The sequence below is a fragment of the Falco rusticolus genome, chromosome 9, assembly GCF_015220075.1.
Source record: "Falco rusticolus isolate bFalRus1 chromosome 9, bFalRus1.pri, whole genome shotgun sequence".
In the NCBI taxonomy this organism is placed as follows: domain Eukaryota; kingdom Metazoa; phylum Chordata; class Aves; order Falconiformes; family Falconidae; genus Falco; species Falco rusticolus.
Genome location: NC_051195.1, coordinates 40,781,664 through 40,804,241, shown reverse-complemented (window position 1 = coordinate 40,804,241; position 22,578 = coordinate 40,781,664). Strand labels below are relative to the sequence as shown.

The 22,578-nt window shown below is 43.6% G+C and overlaps 1 protein-coding gene across 19 annotated transcripts in view; it reads right to left on the bottom strand.

Moving 5' to 3' along the window:
• Positions 1–22,578, bottom strand: part of DNM1 (dynamin 1) — a 68,729-nt gene that overhangs the window by 35,565 nt on the left and 10,586 nt on the right. For 15 of the 19 annotated variants that reach the window (XR_005106294.1, XR_005106293.1, XR_005106295.1 and 12 more), the window contains exons 2-10: positions 8,738–8,811; positions 7,399–7,548; positions 6,084–6,287; positions 5,490–5,588; positions 4,604–4,764; positions 3,378–3,520; positions 3,151–3,286; positions 1,899–1,966; positions 626–764 (exon numbers count right to left, since the gene is read on the bottom strand). Coding sequence is in view for 13 of the 19 variants with exons in the window: in XM_037401117.1 (XP_037257014.1) it covers positions 626–764; positions 1,899–1,966; positions 3,151–3,286; positions 3,378–3,520; positions 4,604–4,764; positions 5,490–5,588; positions 6,084–6,287; positions 7,399–7,548; positions 8,738–8,811 (1,174 nt within the window). In the remaining 6 variants the exon portion in view is untranslated. The remainder of the gene's footprint in view (positions 1–625; positions 765–1,898; positions 1,967–3,150; positions 3,287–3,377; positions 3,521–4,603; positions 4,765–5,489; positions 5,589–6,083; positions 6,288–7,398; positions 7,549–8,737; positions 8,812–22,578) is intronic. The other 4 variants (XM_037401118.1, XM_037401108.1, XM_037401114.1 and 1 more) reach the window with 1 other exon arrangement.

Here is a 22,578-nt window from a genome sequence, read left to right as displayed (position 1 = left end):
CGGGAGGCCCCCAGGGGTTGATGCACACTTCTAACTTGCTTCTTCTCAGCCATGTGCTGCTCTTCCAGAACAGAAGATGGACGAAGCCAACCAGAAACCAAGCCAAACACCACAGGAACGTTTCCCTGTTATACAGCTCACAGCTGTAACTCCTACAGCCGCTGAAGTTCAGCCCCATACACCGCCCCAGCAGCACCCAAAGGCTGGTTTGAGATTAACACTCATTTCTACAGGAACAGAGGGGACAATTTAAATTCCAGTTTCTGGCTTGGAGAATAAACCCAGATACTAAATGTAAAGTCAAATGGAGCCACATAAGAGAAATACCCTTGGTTTTAGAAGGTATCAGGAGTCATGCTACAGAGGGGTGGCAGGGACATCTCCAGCCCCCCTCGGCTCTAAAAGACTCAGGGAGAACGGCCACGGTCATGTCCCACAGCACTTCCCTTCCTGTTTGGCTTGTTGGCTGGATCGCCCCAGGCTGGTACCGCTCAGGTCTCGTCATGCTGAGGAGGTGGTTAGAAACACTGAGTGTGGCTGCAGGCAAGTCCCTGTCCAGGTCACAATGCTGCGCCACAGCCAGCGAGCGGGTGGAAGGTGCCAACTCCATGCTGCCTCTGGTTACCTTCTTGGTGCACTGTCTAACAGTATTGATTAACTCCGAAATGACCATGTCCACGCATTTCAGGCAAGGTTCTTTAATCTTCTTCACCTGCTTTTTCACAATGGTCTCAAAGGCCATGTCGGGTGTGAAGAGACCGGTTCTAAATACCCAGGGTGGGGGACAAGACAAGGCAAGAGGGGAAGAAGGGGCAAGGAGAATGTCACAGCGTTACACACACATCTTGGAGCAGGCATCGCCACCACTGAAACCCGGCACGTGGAGCTGGGGAATGTCACATCCCCCAGACAAGCCCTGACTAGAGTCCATGGAAAGTGGGGGGGAACTTGGCACCTCCCAGGAAGGAGGTGCTGAGGGCAAACCAGATCGCAGCTGGACAGCCATGGCCAGGCCACCACTTCCCTCAGCCACCAGACTTAAGAGCAGCCAAGGCTGACCCCTCCGCAGCACACTTGACCTCAGAGTTGTGCAGCACATGGGAGGCCCTTTCTGAAATATTTTCTTAATTATTAGGACACTAACATGTTTGATACCCTTTATCAAGCTCAGATAGTGACTGAGCAAAAGAAAGGAATGCAAATATGTCTAGGTTAGCATTTGTTCACACCCCAGCATGCAGGAAGGGCTCAGGCAGGCACCAGGCTCTGCTCACCTTCCCATGAGCAGCACAGCTCAGGGTCTCCGGGCTTGCTGACAGCTAGCCTCCGCCGAGGGGAACACAAGCGTGTGTGCTGACTATGTTCTGGAGCCATTGGTATTCTAATGACAGACACCCCAGTGCTCCTCAGATCTCTAGGGGAGGAGGTGCTCAGTACTAACAACCATTTTGAACAACTAACTGTTGTTCAAATATCTGTACTTTTTGTTCAAATAACTTGTTGTTCACTGTACTTGTTCAAATAACCGTACATGGTTAGTATGGAGGCACAAAGTAAAACCCAACACTTTAGTTTTAACTAAACAAAGTAGTTAGTACAGGCTTGCATCCCTCTTTATCCTTTCTTACATCAAGACACAAGAAAAGAGTGAGCAAACATCTAGTTACCATGGCATTTTTACCTTTTAGGCTTCTGCAACTCTCACATGGGAAGAGAAAGCAAACTGACTTGGATGATTGTCCCTACTCCCAGATTCAAGCCACCAGGGTGGTCCAAGGATATTATCCCTCCCCTTTGGCTGACCTACCGTACCTCTGAAGTCTTCAACTCCATTTGGAAGGTCTAGAGGTATTTACAGAGCTATGCAGCCAATGGTCTGCCTAGTGCGTGATACATGCCTGATACCATGGATGTTCTTGATGGCATAGCTAATCTCCCGTCGCAGCTCCTTCTCATCAAACTCCATCTGCACCAAGAGAGAATTTTATCAGAAATGGTCTGACACTTATTTGCTAAACCCCAGAATACACAACAGCATGCTTTACAGAGAAAGAGTCCCATGCCAGCACTGTCATGTGGCAGATGAGAGATTAGCCCAAGGGTTGGATACAGAGCTCAGCCATAAAGCTTCTATTGCCAATGCAGACATCCTGGACAAATATGAATAGCTAAGGGCCTACGTGTACAGCTGCCAAGCCCCAGCAGCTCTCAAGGGAGCTGCCCTGAGATAAAGGAATAAGACTGAAGTGCTACATTGCTTTCTAAAACTATTTTGCCTCCCGAGATTTAGCATGAGGTCTTGGCATCTGTTTTTTCAGTGAACACCACAAATAGATTTACAATTCACATACAAATATGTATTATCCAATATAGGCAGGCTCTTGTATTGCACTAAAAAGGTTCAACTTATTCAAATGCAAAAAAAGGAAGGAAAATGCAGAAAATCCAGGAGCGCAGTGATTTAACTCTAGTCTGTTCCAACTGGCATTAAAACAACTTTTTCCATACCACTTCCGATCAGGCCATCCTGGTCAGTACTTTACCATCCAAGAAAACTATCATTCAATTAAAATCCCCTTCAACTGTTACGACAGTAGAACAGTTTCTACGCTGTTCCCACCATTGACAGGGCACAGACAGAAGTAATCCCAGGTGTATCTACATCCTCTTTCCAGCTTCTTGCACATTTATCAGGGCAACTTTGACTCTAGTGGGGTGCTCAGGATCAAGGAAGTACAAGTTTCAGCACCATTCGTACTGTGTGAAAGTCAGTCAAAGTAGTTTTGACACAACATACCTGCAAGAATATTTGCTCATTGATTTACTATTGTTTGTGTTAAAGGAAGTTATTTTGCACATTTAATTTAGCATTTAGGAATTAAGCCAAAGAAATACTGTCATTTAACCAAGAAAAATTTAAGTTCTGTAACAAGGACAGGGACTGAGGGAAAAGGTCAGTGCTATGGGAAGGCTCCAATAAGAGACTACATAAAAAAAAAAGGTAGTAAAAGGAAAAAACGTGAAACAAAGTACTCAAAAGGGAAAGACAGATGATGAAAGGTACCAAGAGGAGCAAGACGAAAGACAGAAGAGGTAACAGAGAGAAGGCTAGAAGACAAAGCGTATCTCAGCAGCACCGAGAAGCAGTACCTTCACCAGTTCAAAGGGGAAACGCTCATGGAAGATGCGGTTAATCCTTGCTCCTCCTGACAGCTCATAGGTATCAATTTGGTCTCCAGAGCCTTCAATGCGTTTCTCAAAGTCCACGGCAAACTGCTGCACCATCCTGAAAGAAGGCAAAAAACATAAAGTAGAAGTCATGGCTGAGCAGTTGTCTCCATGGAGGGAGGGAGGTACATGCAGCTGAGGCCACTTACTGAAGTAGAGCTTTGGTCTTGCGAGCAGGGTCATCAGGGCGAAAGTTCTTGTACTCCTCCACCTCCTTCTCAATGGAGAGAAGCTGGCTTTGGAGCTTGTTCCGCAGCCCTGGCAGGGTGTCACGGATGTGGTTGGTCAATTGCTGCACAAGAAGGTTGAAGATGATAGTAAACCTCTAGGTGGTTACTGGGACGAGTTTGCTACCTCTGCACCACAAAATAGAGGAATGCTCCTCTCTTCTGTGTTCAATCCTTCTGAGTGGTCCTAGTAAAAAGTCTGTCCCAGGACAGATACCAGCTGGGTGTATCCCAGCTCCCCAGCTCCTACCTACTACATCCCTCTACTCTTGAGGTCCATTTTACCTTCTAGTCCAGTACAAAACTCCCATTCATGCAAGGCTGCTGCCTCCAACCCAAGAATAAGCTTCACATGCAGGTATTAGTATTTGCTATTTACACCAGGGTAAAGGCTATTCTGTCTTCAGATTAGCAGACCACTGAAACCCAAGGTGGTGGTTAAGCCTTTGTAATGCTAAGTGTGACAAAGCAAGGTGGAAGAAGCCAAAGCCACTGATGAGGCTCTAATAAGAGGGTTTCCACAGACCTCAGCTGTGGAAAACTCCAGTTTGAAGATGAATATTTAAATAAGAGAAAAAAAATTAAAAAGTAATTCTTCACTTAAGGGAGTACTTCAAGGGAACAGAGAGGGAAGCAACAATAAATTGTTACTGTCTGAGACAGGAGGTAAGACAGCCTTAGTAGATGTGAAAGTTACTACCATTTAAATCAATCTTTGCAGCTTACTGTTAGGTACAGAGACCACTAGAAATTTAGAAGTTATCTTTTAGCTTACGCAGAAAGATCTTGCATTCCGATAGCATAAATGCCATGAACCAACTATTGATTTTGCACCAGTGTCACTGATAAAGCAGTGCTGTGCCTTTGGCATGTAAGCTCCATTACTGGCCTTAATGTGTTTCACTATCAGGATTATACAAGTCAGACATGCTTCGCAGGACTTGGCATCAAAGCGCCTTTTACAATGCAGAGGAGGAAGAGTTAACCAATCTTCACAAGTCTCACCGCAGCAAAACAATTTAAAGTATATGAATTTGCTGACCACAATTTTTAGCTTTTCCTGTATTTTTCCACCTCAGAAGAGCCCTGATGGCTGCCTAATCATTCTTGTGACATAGTGGGCAGCAGTTCTTAACTGTTGACAGTACCTGGTTTAATACTTTCTGCAGGTAAGGGGTTCCCATGCGATCAGCCATGTGTCTGTAGGCTGGGTGCGAAAGAAAAAATTTTCTCTCTGCAGCCAGAGCTGCCTGAATGTCCTTCTTGCCATCAATGTCCTTCTGACTCCTGTTGACTACACCAATGTAACCTAGAAGAGTGGGGTTAGAGATCAGGTGGTTGCAAGGATGAGAACATAAGCAGGACTCAGATTGAGAAGGATAAAGTTACTCAGCTGGCAGCACTGCAAAAAGGGAATTCTAGTGGCAGCACATTATTAGGAACCAATTGGAAGAGTTTAAAACCACAATTTCCTCTGAATAGCCCAGGTTCTGATATTTCAGTATGCAGGACAAAAATGACTATGCAACTGAGAATTAACATATTTATTACTGTTTCCCCTATCACAAAGCATACCCTAGTCTCATTCATCTGAGACTCTTCTGTTAAAGTCCTCAGTATAGGTACTTTGCTACGGCTACACACAGCATGTATGACACTCCAAATTATTTCATCTGATATACTATGGCAATCTCATCTAGCTAAAAAGACAAGGGGAGTCTCTTAGACAGGAGTTCCATTTTTGCAGCTTGCCTTATTGAAAGAAGTAAGGAAAGAGAAAGTAAAGATAAGAACATAAAGCTATGCTTCTGCTAGGACTACATATCAAGGTACAACTACCTAAAAGGTCCTATTAACAGCGTTACTGTTCCTCAGCTCTTCTCAGTTCCACCTTGGAACAGAGATGGCTTAACCACAAGCTGTAACAGATGTTGCAGGAAAGGGATGCACTGGAGGAAGAGGATGAGGCCAGGACACCTCACACAGGGAAAAATATAGGAAGGAGATCACAGACAAAGCATGAGGAAAACATACCTCTACGAAGAGGAAGTAATTTATTTTCTAATACATCTCTTGCATCAGTTCCTTCATCCATAAGATCCAGCTTTGTGATGACTCCAATAGTGCGTTGCCCTATGGAAAACACACACATACTTGATCAAGCAAACTACTCATGTAATCCTTTGTTCAGATTGCCCAACTTGGCTACTTGGGGGCTCCCGAGCTCAAACATTACAGTTCCCATCATGTCTCAGAGGCCATGAGAACAAAACAGACTGCAATCAAGCTCTTCTGAGCTATATCCTGCTGAAACATGCCACAGCAGAGAAGGTTTTAGTGCAGATTTTCCTACTTTTCTCCAGGCAGAATGCAGATGAGTAAAGGAAAAAAAAATCCTTTACCTCTTCAGAAATGGGGCTCAGACAAAGAAAGAAAAGAGGAATAACAAAAAAATCTATTACAGTAACTGTTAACACTGACTACCACCTCTCAGAAGAACGTGTGTTGGTAAAGACACAACCCAAGACAAGACAGGAGCCCACAGCTACTGGGCTAATTACAATCAAAATGTAAAAGGAAAATCAGGCCACTGTCTAGCAATGTCATGCTAAATTAAGAGGCATTTACCTTGAGGATCCACCTCCTTTGCAATCTTCAGGGCATCAGAATTGGCCAAATCGGAGTTGGCTGGAGATACTGCCAGGATGAGGCAATTCTCTTTGGTGACAAACTGCATGAGCATATCTCTGATCTGAAACTCTATGTCAGGGGGCTGGTCTCCCACTGGGACTTTTGTCATACCCGGTAGATCCACCAAGGTCAGGTTCAGGACTAGACATAGGAAATAAGAGACAGCACAAGGGAGTGTTGAGGTATGAATGTTCCGGTCTATAAGCACCACCTGTATCTTTAGCATCTCCAATATACAACAGCTATAACAGCACACAGAACTTTCTAGTTCCTTTTTATTACCGCTTAGTAAAAACTAGTTGCTAGTTGTTACTAGTTGTGATTGTCAGTGATCTCATCACCCTTCCCTTTAAATCACTTGTTTTCATAATCACGGAAACTGTGCCCTCAAGTCCTTCCACATATGCTACACTGAAAGGAAAGGGATGACAGTATGGTTTTTTCACTTCATAACAAAGAGTGGAGAGTCAGAAGAGTTGGTTCCATTCAAGAGTTGTCTCCAGTATTGAAGAACTCAGTCCTGCCATCCTTATTCAAGGAAGGCTCCTGTGAAAGTCAGCTGGGCCTTCTCCTGAAGGACTACAACATGCAGCCCTATAACTGTTTAGCTGTTTTTCTGATAGAAAAAATAAAAACTAAAAATCAAGCAGAGGTTCTACCTGACCAACTGCTATGTAGCACTGAGCTGCTGCTTTCCAAGAAATGCCCATACAGCTGTTCACATTTAAAGAGCTGGCCAACTTGGGACCATGTTGTTCCCTTGTTTAAGCAGAATTATTCCACTGAGATCGGTACCACATGATGCAGGTACTGCCTCAGAGAGAACTATACAAAGTACACCTTTACATGCAAACATGAAGGCAACTGCTCCTCAAGAAAGCTACTCTCCCTATCAGTTGTTCTTTGTTCCATTTATTTGCCCAGTAAAGCAGTATCAGAAAGCAGGGAGAGACAACAGCTCTTCACCATAATGCCCACACTGCTGGAAAGGAACAGCCTCAGGACCAAGTTTCAGCACAGACATGAGTTGTTTCAAAGAGAAGTTCTGAAAGCAATCAGATACCTCAGCTGGCAGACAAACCTGTTACAGCAGTAATGCTAAGGCTGGCAGTTTGATGGCCCAGGCACATGGAGATTCAAGTCAAACCAAGCACACTCACCATTTCACCTCCATTCTTTCTGTCTTTACTTCATGACAAAGCAGCAACCTGCCTCATCCATCTCCTGACTCAGATGCTGCGTTGGGACTCACCATGGGGAGAGTAGACTCGAAGATTGATTGGCACAGGGGAAATCCCTTTGTTGGAGCCAGTAACACGATCCGTCTCAGCCTCGATCTCCAAACGGACCTCCTCAAAATCAGTGAATTTCTTTCCTTTGCAGTGTAAGAACTCACCATATTCTATTTAAACAGAAGCAGAGAGTCATAAGTCATCACTGACATCAGAGAAACGCTTAGTGTGACAAAAACATCATGTCTCAAAGTAAAACAAAACAAAAACCAGGGATGAAGTCTGGCAAAGGCCTTTCTCACTATGACCTGGAAGGGTGGCATAGAAGTTACTGCAGTCACATCATCTGGTCAACTTCTGAGAGAATTCAGTTGAGCCCAATATCTTCACCAACCAGCCTTTGCCCCAGCAGAGGCATCCTCACTTGTCTTCAACAGTAACCCAGGACCTTCTCTGTTGATACTAAGCCACCTTAGCATGCACCTGCCTGCAGCAAACAGTGGACTTCTACAGCTACACTGGGAGATACCTTGGTACTCAGAACTTGGACTAGCTCTGTATTAAAGTGCTGGGGGTAAATAAGTATCATTATGTAATGAGAACAGACTCAAGAGAATCTGAAGAAAAACCAAAAAACACAGACCTTCTCTTGACATTGTTTTGAATTGGCTGGTGGCTGGGGGTTCTTGTGTGTCAGTCCTTGACTAGGCTAACCAATCAAAGAACCCTCTCTTTTCAGTTTTGAAAGCCTTGCAAAAGTCAAATTGTCTCCTTGCTGTACACAAGGACTGCCATGGAGAGATCACATTCACCTGACAAAAGGAAGAGTACCTTGAAACATTCACTTGCCAACTCATAGATGAGATCTTAACTTATGTTAAGGGGAATGGTAATGAAGATATCCTGCAAGTAAATAGCAACACCAGTGAACTGCACAAAAGACCAGCCACAGAACTCTGCAGACTTTCTTCTCCAGATCCCAGTGGTCTCACATGGGGTTTTAGTACATTAAGTCATCTCAACCCTTTATTTCCACGCTTTGTCAGCAGGGTCATCTGACTTAAGTCTTACCCACTCATAAGTGTCACAACCGCATAGGCAAAGGAAAATTGTGAGAAGTATACATATGGAGCCTTGCCTAATGAATTAAACCACAAAAACCTAAGCAGCATTTTGCTTCTGAACACTTAATGCATCAGATGTTAGACAGACAGAACTGAAAACCAGCTGCAGGTCATTTTTACTGGGGAAAATTCTTCTTTATTTTTTCCACACTGAGTAGTGCCACTGACCAAGTAAGACCTTTCTTGATTGAAGACAGCAATCCAGCTGGAGACACAGGGAAGGTAGCTCACATACCTGTGCTGGAGTTTACCAGCTGCAGGACCAGCGGGCGTCTGGTTACAATGCCAGATCCACGTGGCAGAAAGTCCCTGAAATTAAACAGGAAGTTTCAGATGAGTGAATGATCGTTTCCTTCCCTTTTCATGGCTTTTCTGCTTCTATAAGTACGCATGGATTCTAATAGGGAGTCTCAGCCATGGACACAAAAATGTTTAAGGCACTAAAAACCAAGTACTACTCCTCAAGGAGGGTAAGAGCTTGTTGTTCTGAAGAAGCCTATACTCACAGTACATACCTTCTAATCCTGTCTGTAACAGTTATATAGCCTCTTCAGCTGAAATTCCAAGTTAAACCAACAAGCCCATTTAATACAGCTGTCTGTACTGTGGAAAAAACAATCTTTTTCACCAGAAAGAAAAGAGAAGTTGAAACAGAGCCCAAAAACTAGCGTGCCTCCCTTTGACAAAATGCAATTTCCCAAACTACAACAAAAATCACTCACACCCTGCGCTTTCAGGCTTCAGAAGACACCACGTTGTTCCAGCATGCAAACACCATATGATACATCTGAAAGAATAAACAGCAGCCAAAGGCTTCCCTCCACCCAGAGTTTCTCCTGGCTAACTACTCAAGACATAAGTATTGCCAATGCAAAAGCAGCAGCAGTTTCCTTCCATATTCACAAGAAACCTCAGTTTCTGTCTGCTTCGAATCACTGCAAAGGAAGAAAGCCTTTCATTATCCTTCTCCAAATGCTGACTTAGCAGCCCACAAGTTCTCCTCTCGTTTTTCTTTTTCCAGATCCAAGTGCTTTGAGCAAAGCTAGGCATGCTCACTGCACCTGCTGATGACCTTGCTAGTCTGTGGTCTGGTTTTCAAGTACTCAGCTGTTCACATGGCTCTCCAAGAGCCACTGAGCATTTCTGACAATATGATCAATTGCTTCCTTGCCTAGTGCGAGAAGCATTGCTTCAAAACATGGTTCCTACAGCGTGAATGTAATTCTTTTTGCTAAAAGAAGTCCCATCTACATTGCTGGGACTCTGGCACACAAACCTCCCTCCCTTGATAGCTGTAGCAGAAAATAATTTTGCTAATTCAATAGTGACTAACTACTCTGGTAAATGAGAAATCCAGGGCTCTTCATGCTGAGCATCTTGCTTTAGTCCTGCATGAGCCTAACACTGACAAAGGAAATGAAGATAAGGAATAAGCTTTTGTTTCAACACATCAGGCAAGGACTTGAGCAGTCTTGTTTTGGCTCCTGGTTTGGCCACTCTTTTCCTATGTAATCCTATGCAAGTTCTTCTCCTTCTCTGTATTTCCCTTTACTCAGCTACAAAAGCAACCCTCCATCTTTGGGGCTGTCAGAATAACTTGGTAATATCAAAAACTGCAGAGTAGTTTCAAGTGAAGGGAGGGTAAGAAGGCATCCTACAGTCACGTCAAATAGAAGTATCTCCCATAAATTACTAGAGTAAAAGGGCCTCTGGTACAACTCTACCAGTAAAAATAAGATTGTAATTAATTCTCATTTTTTCAGACATATAAAGAGTTAACCAGGGTTTGTCTTTCATTTGTTTTTCAAATAATACAGCTCTAGTTTTTCAATTCCAGTGGGATTAACCCTGGAATCTTTGAGGCATTGCATCATTCTAGCAGCTTTCTGCTGTCTCAGCTCCATTCCTATAGATGTCTATGGTCAATATGTGACAGAGTCCTACCTAGCCTCAGTTTTTAGCATAACAAATCCATCTGAGCTGCACTGACTTATTTTTAGCTTATTGTATCCGAGAAAAAGGTATCCTATTACTATAGATTCCCTTTCTAGCACACTGAGACAATACTCTAGTTATTGATCTCTAATTTGCAGTATCAAATCCTGCTTTACTGTTGGAAAAGCACCACTTACGTTGACAAGCATGAGCTCTTTAAAAACTAAGACTCCGCTCACGTTGTGCTCCATATTTTCCTGAAGATTTCTGATTTGGCCCAACATCCTGATTTCTATGCTGTCCTTGTCACAGCTACTAAGGCAGAAACTCAGGAAAAGGTAGATGGAAACCTATGTGGCACCTGGGTTCCATCATTATAAAATGACCCGGTTTTACCTGTGTTAACTGAAGTAGCTCCTGGGCTATTCCAAGTTAAAACCCTCTAATTCCTCATAGAGAACAAGACAACAAAAACATTAGCCAAACCTAAACCAGTGTTAGCACTTGCTTTTAGTTCCGAGTCCATGATTCACATGGAATCTGATAACTAACATCAAAAAATAAACGGATGTTCTATCCACAAACTACTGGGACGGTACATGCAGTTCAACTAAGGTTCTCTCTACACTTGACTCTCATCAGGAATTACAGTCAAAAAGCTTTATAAAAACCCACAACCGATGCAGTATCACCTCATTTTATCCACAGTATTCCCTGTCCTTCTTCACTTCCTTTCTCTACAGTCTCTTGGACAAACTCTTTCTTCCTCCTGCTCCAGCTAAGCCTTTCAAATCACAGACACCAAAAAGTACAGGTTAGTGAATTCTGCGCAGCTGGCTGGGTGCCAAGGAGGAGGCTGTGTATGGGAGTCTTGCCTGCCCTCTCGCTGGAGGCCTAACAAACTGCTGCTGTAAATAAACCACAGCTGAGCATGTGTGACATGGACAACATGCCCAGCACAGTTCTTGAGTTGACTTAGGAGCCAGGAGAAAGACCTACAGGCACACCTATTGCTCCTGAAAGAGCAGCACAAAGTGATGAAATTAAGTCAGAATCATGGAAACAATACATGTGATAAGAACCACCACCTGCCAGGTGACTTGGGCAGACAAGAGTAGAAAGGTTAGATAAACTGGCTTATTCAATTCCAGCACAGGAGATGTACGGTGGCAAGGCTAGGGGAGGAACTAGAAAGACGGACTAAGCCTTCAGCGATAACACGCCGTAAGGCTCTGAGCACTGAACAACAAGGGCAGCCAGGATTCCGCTTGTGAGACCAGGCAGCCTCTAGCATGACATCAAAAGCAGCCTCGTTACATACATCGCTATACAAGACTTCATGCCTGAAATATGTTATTCAATTAGGTTGAGGGCACCAACCCCCTGTTTTCTTCCTTCACTTTGTATCTAAGAACTGAAGATTACTTTTTTTTTTTGTTGCCTTGTTTTTAACGTGCAGAAGTGGCATGGCAACATTTGATTTCTTATGCTTTTAAGCAGGAATACCACACTACTGCTTCTTCAGACTAGGCTTCATCCAGAAAACACAGCAAATTAGCAGCTAAATCAGAGAGAAATTGTATTCATGGAACATAAATACTTAACCTGCTTGTATCTTTTTCGCTTAGCTATTGTATCAGTATAGGTATCGGTTCCAGCAATGCAATTCCAAGCATTTTATCAGGGTGCAAGAACAAGGCTCCGATCAGCTATGTTCTCCAAACCATCAGTTATTGATAGATGTATTTATACATCTTTCATACTCATCTTTTATTAACTACAGTTAGAGAGAGGATACTGAGTGAGTACTTGATCGGTGATAGATTTCCTCTTCCAAATGGAGACAACAAAAAGAACAAGGATGCAAATACTGATGGGTCTTGGGCTGAAAAAGTCCAGGCAGGGAAGTGACCTGAAAGAGTCATGTATTGTTGTATTTCGCATTGCTCACTTCTGAAGTGCTTATACATGTGCAACTAGCTACCTCAGGGCAAAGCCAATCACATCATCCCTTCCAGTCTTATTTCTGTTTTAGTATGCAGAGCTGCATTAAAGTACACATTTGGGCCAAAAGCTGCATTAGCAATGCAATAGTAAAAAAAATATTTGAGGGATGGAAAACAATCTAGCAGTTACTGTAGAGCAACGTTCAAACAAAATCCAAATGTGTCAGAAACTTAAAGGCAATCAATGTCATGCAGCAATACATTTACAGTCAGGGCACTGGGGTCTCAGGGTTTCCCTAGGAGTATCGTTAAATTAAAGCCAGACACACCACACATTAGGTAACTTGGAATCCTACAGAACAAAAAAGTGCTGTTAATGACAGAAAAAAGCATGTTTGGTCTATAAACAAGTTTCAGAGTTCATTAAATGACTTGCCCAGTATAGAGGATTAGAAGTTAAAGGTAACATGGACCAAAGACATTTTCCCCCTAGACTATCTACAAGACACAAAAAAATTGACAAAGTTATTGTATAATTCAACATACATTGTATGGAAAGGGAAGAAAACATTGGTAGATGCAGTCAAAAATGAAAGAGATACACCCACATGAAAAGCTTGGGACTTCTGAAGAGGCACACATTGAAACTTTTAGACAAGTTTCTTGTGTTTATTCATTGCTACTACGTTTAAGAAAGTGTCACCGTCTCCATTAAGAGACTTACATGAGCTGCTTGCTGCAGTGGGGCCACATTTGTTCTTAAAGAACACACAAAATTTGCTAGTCAGAAAAATACTTCTTTACTCCTTTGGTTAAGCACTCGATCTGATGTTTTCTTGTTAAACAAGAGATAACTAGATCTTTGGAGAAGGAATTAATCTTCCAGCATCTCAGTGATCATTACGGGCATATTGTGCCTGGTTCACCTGCTTCATTAGAGTAAGTGCTCTCAAACTTGATTTTGAGAAAAATCAAGACAAAAGTGATTGCATGCGCAAGTCCGTCCCTTTGTGCTTTGCCAGAAGTGGTTAGCTCACTGTTTTGGGTTTGTGCTCCAAGGCTTAGAGGCTCCCTGTAACAGTCACAGTGGCATTTAATTCCAGCAACACTGCATTTGCAGGTAACCTGCCTACGATCTTGTAGCCATGACATTCAGCAGTGGCAACCATAACCTCCTAACACTGAGGGAAGGTAACATACTAATGGCATTCCTACATACCAGCCCCGAATGCAGCTGCTTCTCAATACTCTTCCACTGCAAGTATGAGTACCCTGCATTCCCTCCTTCCATCAAATTTAAGTGGAAAAGCACCCCTGCTGGCTATGTCCTTCGCACTGCACAAAGATACTGTCTACTTTTTTGCAGCTCATCATTTTAGTGAGGCCCCCGAAGTTTGTCAAAAGATCACTATGTAGTACTGACCAAGAAATTTAATTTCAGCTATAAACACAGCCATGAGGGGGGACTGCATTTACACAGATTTTCAGAGAGACACCTGAGACAAACTCTTCTTGCTCATACATTCTATAAACCTTAATGTGTCTGGACAAGAAAGCTTACAGAAAGCCTTCGAGTCAAAGCTTTTTCATGCACAATGTTAGTCTCCACTGAAGTTGAGACAAAAGTCATTGGGAGTCAACAACAGAACCAAGTCCGTAGTAAAGCCTCCTGTTCTGAACTGACAAACCAAATGCTCCCACCACCACTTACTTTCCCTCCTGTCAGAGAAGCTAGAAGGCTTGCAAAGCTGTTTGTAGAGGGCTTTGAAATAAAAATCTAAGCCTAGTCCAAATATACCAATCCAGCATCCTTGCAAGTTTATTGTTTGTCAGCCCGTTGAGATTCTTGGATCAGAACACACTAGAGAAGGTAAAGCCTCAATTAAAAAGCCAAACAGCAGCTTATGAAGACATAAAAGTAGTTCCAAAGAACAGAAGAGTGAACGCCACCATCTGATCATTTAACTTCAATTTGATTTCTTATTTAACACCTACAGACAAAAAGGGTATTAAGGGAATTTATTAATTCCCAGTTTGGATTATATTAGTGTCAGAAAATTAAGATTCACACAGCCTCCACAATTTCACATGGCTGTTTCTGTTTTTAAAATCCAGTATTTGTTATTTCCTGTGTCCTAGTAGTGCCCAGGGACAGCAATTCAATCAGAACCGCACAAAGCATGATGCCAATACACAGAAAAAAAAAAAAGAAAAAAAAAAAGTCAAACAGTTCCTGCCTTTATGGATTTTGCTATCTGGTTATACAGTTCTGACCTGCTCCTGCTTAAGCTTAGCACTATCTTCATTTCCTCTGTCAATGCTTATAGCTGATCATTCTTCATTCACACACATCCAGATCAAGAGTTCTTCATTAGCGCATCACAGCACAATGCATTACAAGAATCCCGACAATCTAGGGGTATCAGTACCTTTGGCGTATGACTCTTGATTGCTGCACTGATTGGCAACATTCACATCTTCATACAGGCTGCAATCTATGAATGGCTTATAAATCTCTCTGAACAGCACAACAGCTACATTTTCAAACACATTCTTACCCCAGCATGTGTCTCAAATGAATCCTTAAAACAAAGGCTAACACCTATGCAACACATTAGCCACAGAATATCTGCAAGACTCAAAGTATTTACTATCAATCTTACTGACTGCTAAAACAAACACCTTAGAAACAGTAGTAGCTTTCCACTTCTTAGACTCGAACTCAAGCCTGGTGCTCCTTTGTAACAGCATCACCCAGTGCTACCAAAAGGTAGAAACCTGATGCAGGAACTACCCTCGAGAGTGCCTTCCTGGTCCGATCCTTCAAGTGACACACAAGTACATGCATAAACAACTCTACAACTCAAGGCATGGGGCAAGAACAAGGACAAATCTGTTCTTACCTCTGCCAGCCAGCAGGTTAACAAGAGGGCTGCATTACAGATTCAGACTTCTCTTTCCTGCTGACCTTGTGGCCTCCAAGAGCTGTTATCTTCCACGAACCAAAGCATTTCTCAAAAAAAGCCACACAGGCCAACATGAACAGCAAAACATAAAAGCAGGTGCATTATGAACAAAAGCACCCATCAACTTAACTGTTTTTCTCTGCCCTTAGCTTTCATCTTCCTTTCAGGCTGCATGATGTGAACTTGGGACATCAGTCCTACAGACTCATAACCACATGCTAAGTCTCATTCCTAAGTAGCCACATTTTTTCCGTTAAGATTAGCACTTTTAGACTCAGATGTGAAAGCCAGGGGATGCATGCTATTTATCTGACAGTTGCTACAGCATAACAGTGTGCCTAGCCTTGACCCACAGTGAAAGAGTAATTCCATAAGCACTTGGTATAATATCGTTTCTTCGGGTGTAGTTGGTACTGGTCACACAATGGATACGTATAGAAATAAAGATCTATTGTAAGTACATCACATTCCAGCATACTGGCAATATTATTGTGCACAATGGTTCATTATTCAAGAATACAATTGTGAAAAAATAAAGACAGGCAATAGTTCATGAGTGTCATCATAATATACATGTTAGCAGAAACAAAAAAAAATAAAGAGAAGGCTTCCCACTGCCTTGTGCCTTGCGTTCCTATTTACAGTAGCGCAAAGGGAGGTTAACACCATTGTGCTGACTTGGAACACTTACAATTGCTTTGTTACGTAGTACTGGCACTCAAACAGCATCTGCAACACCTAGCTGTTTCTCCCCAGTACAGTTCTCCACATCAGTAACCAAGGAGGGCCAAGCACACCTTGTCTTGAGTTTAGGAGTTTGCTGTACTTAAGATAAGCTCCCAGAAACCATCTTACAAACTTCACAGGTGCTGTCTGAGCAGGGCAAAGCACAAATGCTAGCATAAGCTGGACCCACTTAACAGCATACTACTGGATAACTTGTCAGAGAGGATAGATAATAAACTGGAAAGTAACTTCTGAAGTTTGCACCTTCTCCTATTCCCCTATCTGCCTTGAGTTCTTCTTTTGCACAGCACTGCAGCTGATACCACCACAGGTCCCCAGCAAGCATGAGGGCTAATTCTGTCCAAGATGCCTTTACTAAGGTTTTATGCAGAGACTGAGGCACTATGGTCTTCAAACATGAAAGGACAGCAACTATGCTAATTCACTGCAAGAACAAAAGTGTAGAAATAGGTTGTATTACATGTTCACACACACACCCTGCTCCAGAACTGACATTATGACTCTCACTGCAATAATCACCTTTGTTTTGTTTCCTCTGCCCCTTTTACAAGGGACCAAGGATGTGTGGTGTTCTTAAGTGCTCCATCTTTTTCCCCCGTACTGTGCACTCACTTCAAAGTAAGAAAAATTAGTGTATTCATAGTAACATATGAAGTAAATAAAGCCACCTAAGAAATCAACACTTACTGCAAAAGGCAACATTTCAAAACCCATAATGACACCACATCAGAAGCTTTGCCAAAGGAGACTGCCCCCTCCAACAGAATCCACCTCCATAGAAAAGTGCATGGCTAGCTGTTTGAAAGCCTACATGCGGTAAGTTCAGCGAGTCAAATCCAGTTCCTCATGAACAAACATAATGGTGGGGTTTGTTTCACTGACATTTGGGACTACACGATGTGCTGTGGGGAGACAGCAGCTGAATGAATTTCCATCTCAGCCATAGGGCTTGTCTCTTCATCATGGGACAGAGCACAATTACTTGGCCACTGATCCAGGTGTACAGAGGTGACAGACTCCAGCACTATTCCCTGCGTCACCTTCTTGGTGATTTCTGGTAGAGCCTAGATCTTCCCTTTCCTACAGAACAGGATAAGGCCTTCTGTTACTGAAATGCACTGTCAAATTTTTGTGCTCTTATGGGTCTCCGGGAGGACCCACGTGCTTCAAACACCAAAAGTGTTAATTGAAAAAGGGTTACCCCCATCAGAATACATTTGTTGAGTCAAGTGTGGGCTGAGGGGGCTCAGACAACTAGAGAGGGGATAGGCCCTGTGCAACCTTCTCCTGCATCACTGATGCTTCAGCTGCAGTGTTTAGACTTCAGCCTGCAGCACCCTTACAAACACTGCTAAAGCAAAAAGGAAGGTGCATAGCAATTTTTACACTAACACTTCCTTAGAAACAGCACCCTCCTCTATGCCTTCCAGAACATGCTAAATTCTGCTTTCCTGGCTTATCTCTGACTGCACAGACTGGCTCCCAGGAGTCACTGCAGTCAGCGCCTTTCTCATTCACTCCTTCCACATCTCCCTGCCTTGTACCTCATGCAGCCTCCCTCCTGCACATGCCTCTATGCAGGTCTCCGGAAGCAGTGGGATAAGGTAAGTTTTTCTATTTATTTTTATTTTAATCCTTTGGGCTGATTTTTGTTTCGCACTCAGGGAACATCAAAAGCTTCAGGGTATATCAAAATCTGGAAGACAGCTGTACACATTATGCCAAGTCATGGCTGCACTAGAACCCCTGTGCACAAGTTAATCTGATGCAGAACTACAGAGCTTCATGGCTGTACTGCTTCCACAGGGCAAGAGACATCCAATGAGGTCAGAAGCACTCTTTCACTTTAGCTATTACACTTCTATTCAGTGGCCTGGGGGCCTGCCAGCCCACAGAGTGAAATGGCACAGCCAAGTTTGCCCTAGGGATTTGTGCTGCTGTATGTCTGCAGTAATTCCAAGGAAGCCGCTATACCCTAGCTTTGTGCTTGGTAGACCTTACAGCAAGATCTGGCCTGACTTTCAAGGTGCACAATATATTTTTAGATGACCTGAAAATAAGGCAGAGATGTTGCTACTTTCTTCTGATGCACCCCTGCAAACCCATAACCAAGGGTTACCGCACCCAACTAACTCATCGGCTGTGCTACTTTGCATAAAGCAAGAATTTCCAACAGAGCTGCACTCCATCCCTAACTCAGTTTACATAACACGTGCTGAAGTCCCTATATACAAGGGAGGGGAGACAGAAGCCAAGCGAATGGAATTCCTCTCCATTAGAGGTTACACAGCTCCTGTGCTACACCTGTAAGAGGGAAGAAGAGAACAGACAAGGGAATACCTTGGGAAGATGCTTAGACACACAGGCATTACCATTTTTGCCAGTTTTCCACAGTCTGCTTCCTTCTATCTAGAAATCTAAGCTTTCCTTCTGAGTCACTGCTGGGGCCTAAAGAGGCAAGTACCCTCAGGGCACAAGATCCGAAGTACAGAGGTGCTGGTCAGCCCCTTTTGAAGAATCAGCACTAGGGTTTTGCACAAGGGCACAGGGTCCATTCAAACAGACTCAGTACTACAGACCCCTAGGAATACACGGGGTTTAGTACATGCTGTTCTTATTTGAACCTGAACAAGGTTTATATTCATGCTTTGAGTCCTCCTCTGGTTTCATGAGATGAACTTTCATTTTAGAAAAAAGGTTTCAAAATCAACACCCTCACTCACAGGACTTCAGGTGCTGTGATCTTCTGAAAGCAGTACAGCAAATATAACAGGATATACAATAATTTCATCAACAAGCTATGCCTGAAGCCCGTCTGAAAGATCTCAGCTTCCCCCAGTCCTTGCAGGCAACACAAGTAGTTCTCAGCTCTTGCCCAGAAGAAGGTGTGCTAAAGCCTGAGCACAGCTCACCACCTTACCCACCCTAACTGGTATGTCTGGGCAGGATACAGCGTTACAGCCGCCTGTGCTGCTCCTGCAGGGCTCCCTGCTGGCCATGAGCGACCAAGGTCAGATTCTTTGCTTTGTAACACCATGGAGGACTGTGAACCCAGGAATCCTGGCACACCTCGACAGTACCTTGTGTCATCCCTGCTGAGGAAGCCTGCAACAGGAGCAGACTGGATCCACGTGTTTCTCTCCCTAGTTGTGGTCACTGAGCAGACAGATAATCCCTTCATGGGCTGCTGCTCTGTAGTTGCGGTGCGTTGACCAATCCAATCCGAGAGCCAGAACCAGGCCCAAGGGATAATTCCCCTCCTACTTCCCTACAACATGGTGAAACCTACTTGTTTCCATAGAAACAAATCAGTTTGATGTCCATATAGCTCCTGCATACCTCACTGCTGTGCATCAGCCCCAAGCTGCTGAGGCTGACAGATTTTAAGTAAGCATCTACAGCTACGGGTCAAGAGCTTGCAGGAGAAACAGGAGGTACTGCTGGCACACAAACCTGGCCATCTCACCTGAGATGTTACTTGCTTCAGTTCATCTCTGCTGTGAGAGAACTGATCAGGAATATCCTTCCCCTCCTCCATTTTGAGGGCTGACTTATCTGCCAGATCCTCCCTGCTATGTTCCTGCGGATGGGTTAGCCCAGCACACAGACAGACAGGAAAGGAAAACAGGGCACTCCAACACATCTACAGGGCACTTGTGAGCCAGTTTTCTCTTTGTATTTTTGCAGGTAAAAACTGTAAAGGGATTTTCTTGTTTGGAACTCTGCATTTTACTGTAGAGGATTATTTAGAGTGCTACAGCCTACAGTGCATCGCCTGATCTCAAAAAGTCGCTGCCCATTATAGCAAATGCCGCATTGACTCGGCTGCAGTGCTGGAGAAGCAGAGTCTTGAGAGAGTAGAAAATTACAGCGCTTCTGCTGTGAAGCCTCCTCTGGGATCTTCTGGGTAATAGAAAATGAAGCCCTGGATCTTGCTTGCTGCCTTGGGATATTCAAGGTAAAGAATAATACAGCACTAATTCTACATGACAATATCAGGAATTCCTGGGATCAAGCAGCCTGGTGAAACCTGAATGGATGCAGCAGTAACGATTACACACTTGTTGAAAATGCAGCTTTGATTTCAAGACTTAATCCCAGAAGAAAGAACACAGGGCTGGCTTCACTCGTTTAAAAAACAAACATAACATCAGATCTGTGTAACAATACCAGGATTCAGGGGAAAAGCAACCACAGCACTGGTGGGGTCCAGAGACCTCCAGAGCCACAGGTGTAAGAAATATTGCAATAGCATGATGCATTCTCCACCCCAACAGCTGTAAACCAGACCCTTCTGTCAGCCTTGCTGAATTTTCACCATCATAGCATAAAAGCACGTTTTTCTTTTGCTCCCTCTGAAGCTTATATACCCTGACAAAAAAAAAAAAATGTCATGTAGATTATCATCTCCAGAAACTCTCTGCAACTTCCAGTCTCCAAGAGGACAGTACCAGGCATCAACACCACCCTAGAGCAAATTAGTTCAGTCCTTATGGCAGTAGTAAAGAAACAGTTTTTGTGGCCATAAAAGTAAACCCATGACCCAGCATCTTTGCTTGTCTCTATCTCAAGCCATGCTGATTTGTCATAATACTGCAGTAACACTGCTCTGCTTTGGCACAAACAAATCTGACAAATCCTGTCTTTGCCGTAACAGAAGGGCTGCAGCCCTGAAACACATGACCTGTACAGCACCTGCAACTTGAGCTGCAAAAAAACAAAAGGACAAGCTACACACAAACTCTGGGACCAAAATGACTGATGGGAAAGCACAGCCACAATAACACCCTGGGATTAATGTATGCTAAAACCAGTGAGCAACGGCTGACCTTGCTATTTCCCACCACCAGTGTCTTAATCTGTCCTAGCTCGCTGGAATCAGGCTGCAGCTGGGTCTAGAATAAAGCCTGTCCAGCAATAAAGGCTCTCCTGTGTTCAGGGACATCCCTAGACTGTGCAGCAGTAACTAATTATTCAAGCTATTCGTCACGTGGAGACTCTGGATAGAGGGGTTTATCCCCCTTTTTGCCTTTCTCCTCCAAAGCAGGAAGCCAGGTACAGTGGCAGACTCAAAGATACCAAACACTCATGGTAAGTATCATCTTTGATTTCTTGTCAAAACTCCACCACCTCTGGAGTCCTGGAACCTGCTGCAAGACCTAAGAGAAGAACAAACAGCTTGACACACATTTCATCACTGCAGTATGACACCTCCTCCACTCCCAGACAGCACTGTGTGCTAGAAAAGAAGACATCCTCCCCAGAGCCTGAATGCCACAAAGGGTACTGACAACTGAAAGAGTTCATTAGAAACAGCAAAATCACTTTGATGAACCCAATAGTACAAACTCAAATGGAAGCTGTATGAGGAAAGGAGGTGGTAGCTCAAGCTATGATGCGCTACTAGTGGCCAGACATGGATTGTAGGTTTGTAAAATTGAATGCATGTGCCCTGATAATTTATCTTGGGTCAGCAGCGAGAGGCAGAGCGTGTTGTGGATGGGGAGGCAGGTGGTCCCTTCCAACAGGCCAGGCAGGAAGGACAGAGTTCTGTGGATAACAGAGTGATACTGCACTTGGGCATCCTGACCAAATTGTCCAAAGTGTGTGGTTGCCCTGCAGAGGGAATTTAAGATGCCAATTTATATCTACACTCTGCCTGGGAAGGTATGCAGGAATATTGCCAAGCTCCTTGCTATGCCCTGCACCTCTGCAGTTTCAGATATAATTAGGATCACCCTGGCTAGAAACATGCTGCAGAGGCATTGCTTCTTAAGCCCTTGAAGAAAATCCAGCAGACAGACTGCTAACACCTCTAGTGCAGAGCAAAGTCAGAGGCATTAAACTACTTCAAAACCCACGTAAGACATCTCCATTTCAGGCTATACCAGAATGAAAGCTGAATCAATAGTCCCAGAAGAGACGAGCTTTTGACCTCCTGGCTGGTTCCAATGTGTCTGCCAGAGTCCTTTTGACCAACTGATGGGACAGCACTCCTCATGTTCCAGGGAACATTTCTCTCTGGTCACATTTGGGCACTGACCACAGGAGGTAACAAAAAGGCAAGTTTACATACATATACACATACACATAATTTCTAAAGGAGTCCAAGTCTTCATGGAAAACTTTTAGGGCTTAAATTAAAAAAGCAGGTGGGTCTTGGTGTTGCCTATTAATGGGCACTCTGAGATCTAATAGCAAAATTGCAGCTTAGTCACCTGGACAAACAAATTGGAGTCTTCTATTCCTTCCCCTATTTTCCATAAGCAAAAGGTTTATCTAAATTCCTTCCCCTGTTATCATTCCCCCACCCCTTTAAACCAAGACACTGATTTCTAATAACATTTGCTTTTGCCTGCCCAGGTGTCCAGTTTGAATTCAACTTTGTCCAAACATAAGACAGTAAGATATCAAGCGCTAACGCAGCGCCTCACTTGTTATTTTACAGTAAGTATTCTTTAAATATGATTCTTTCAACAGTC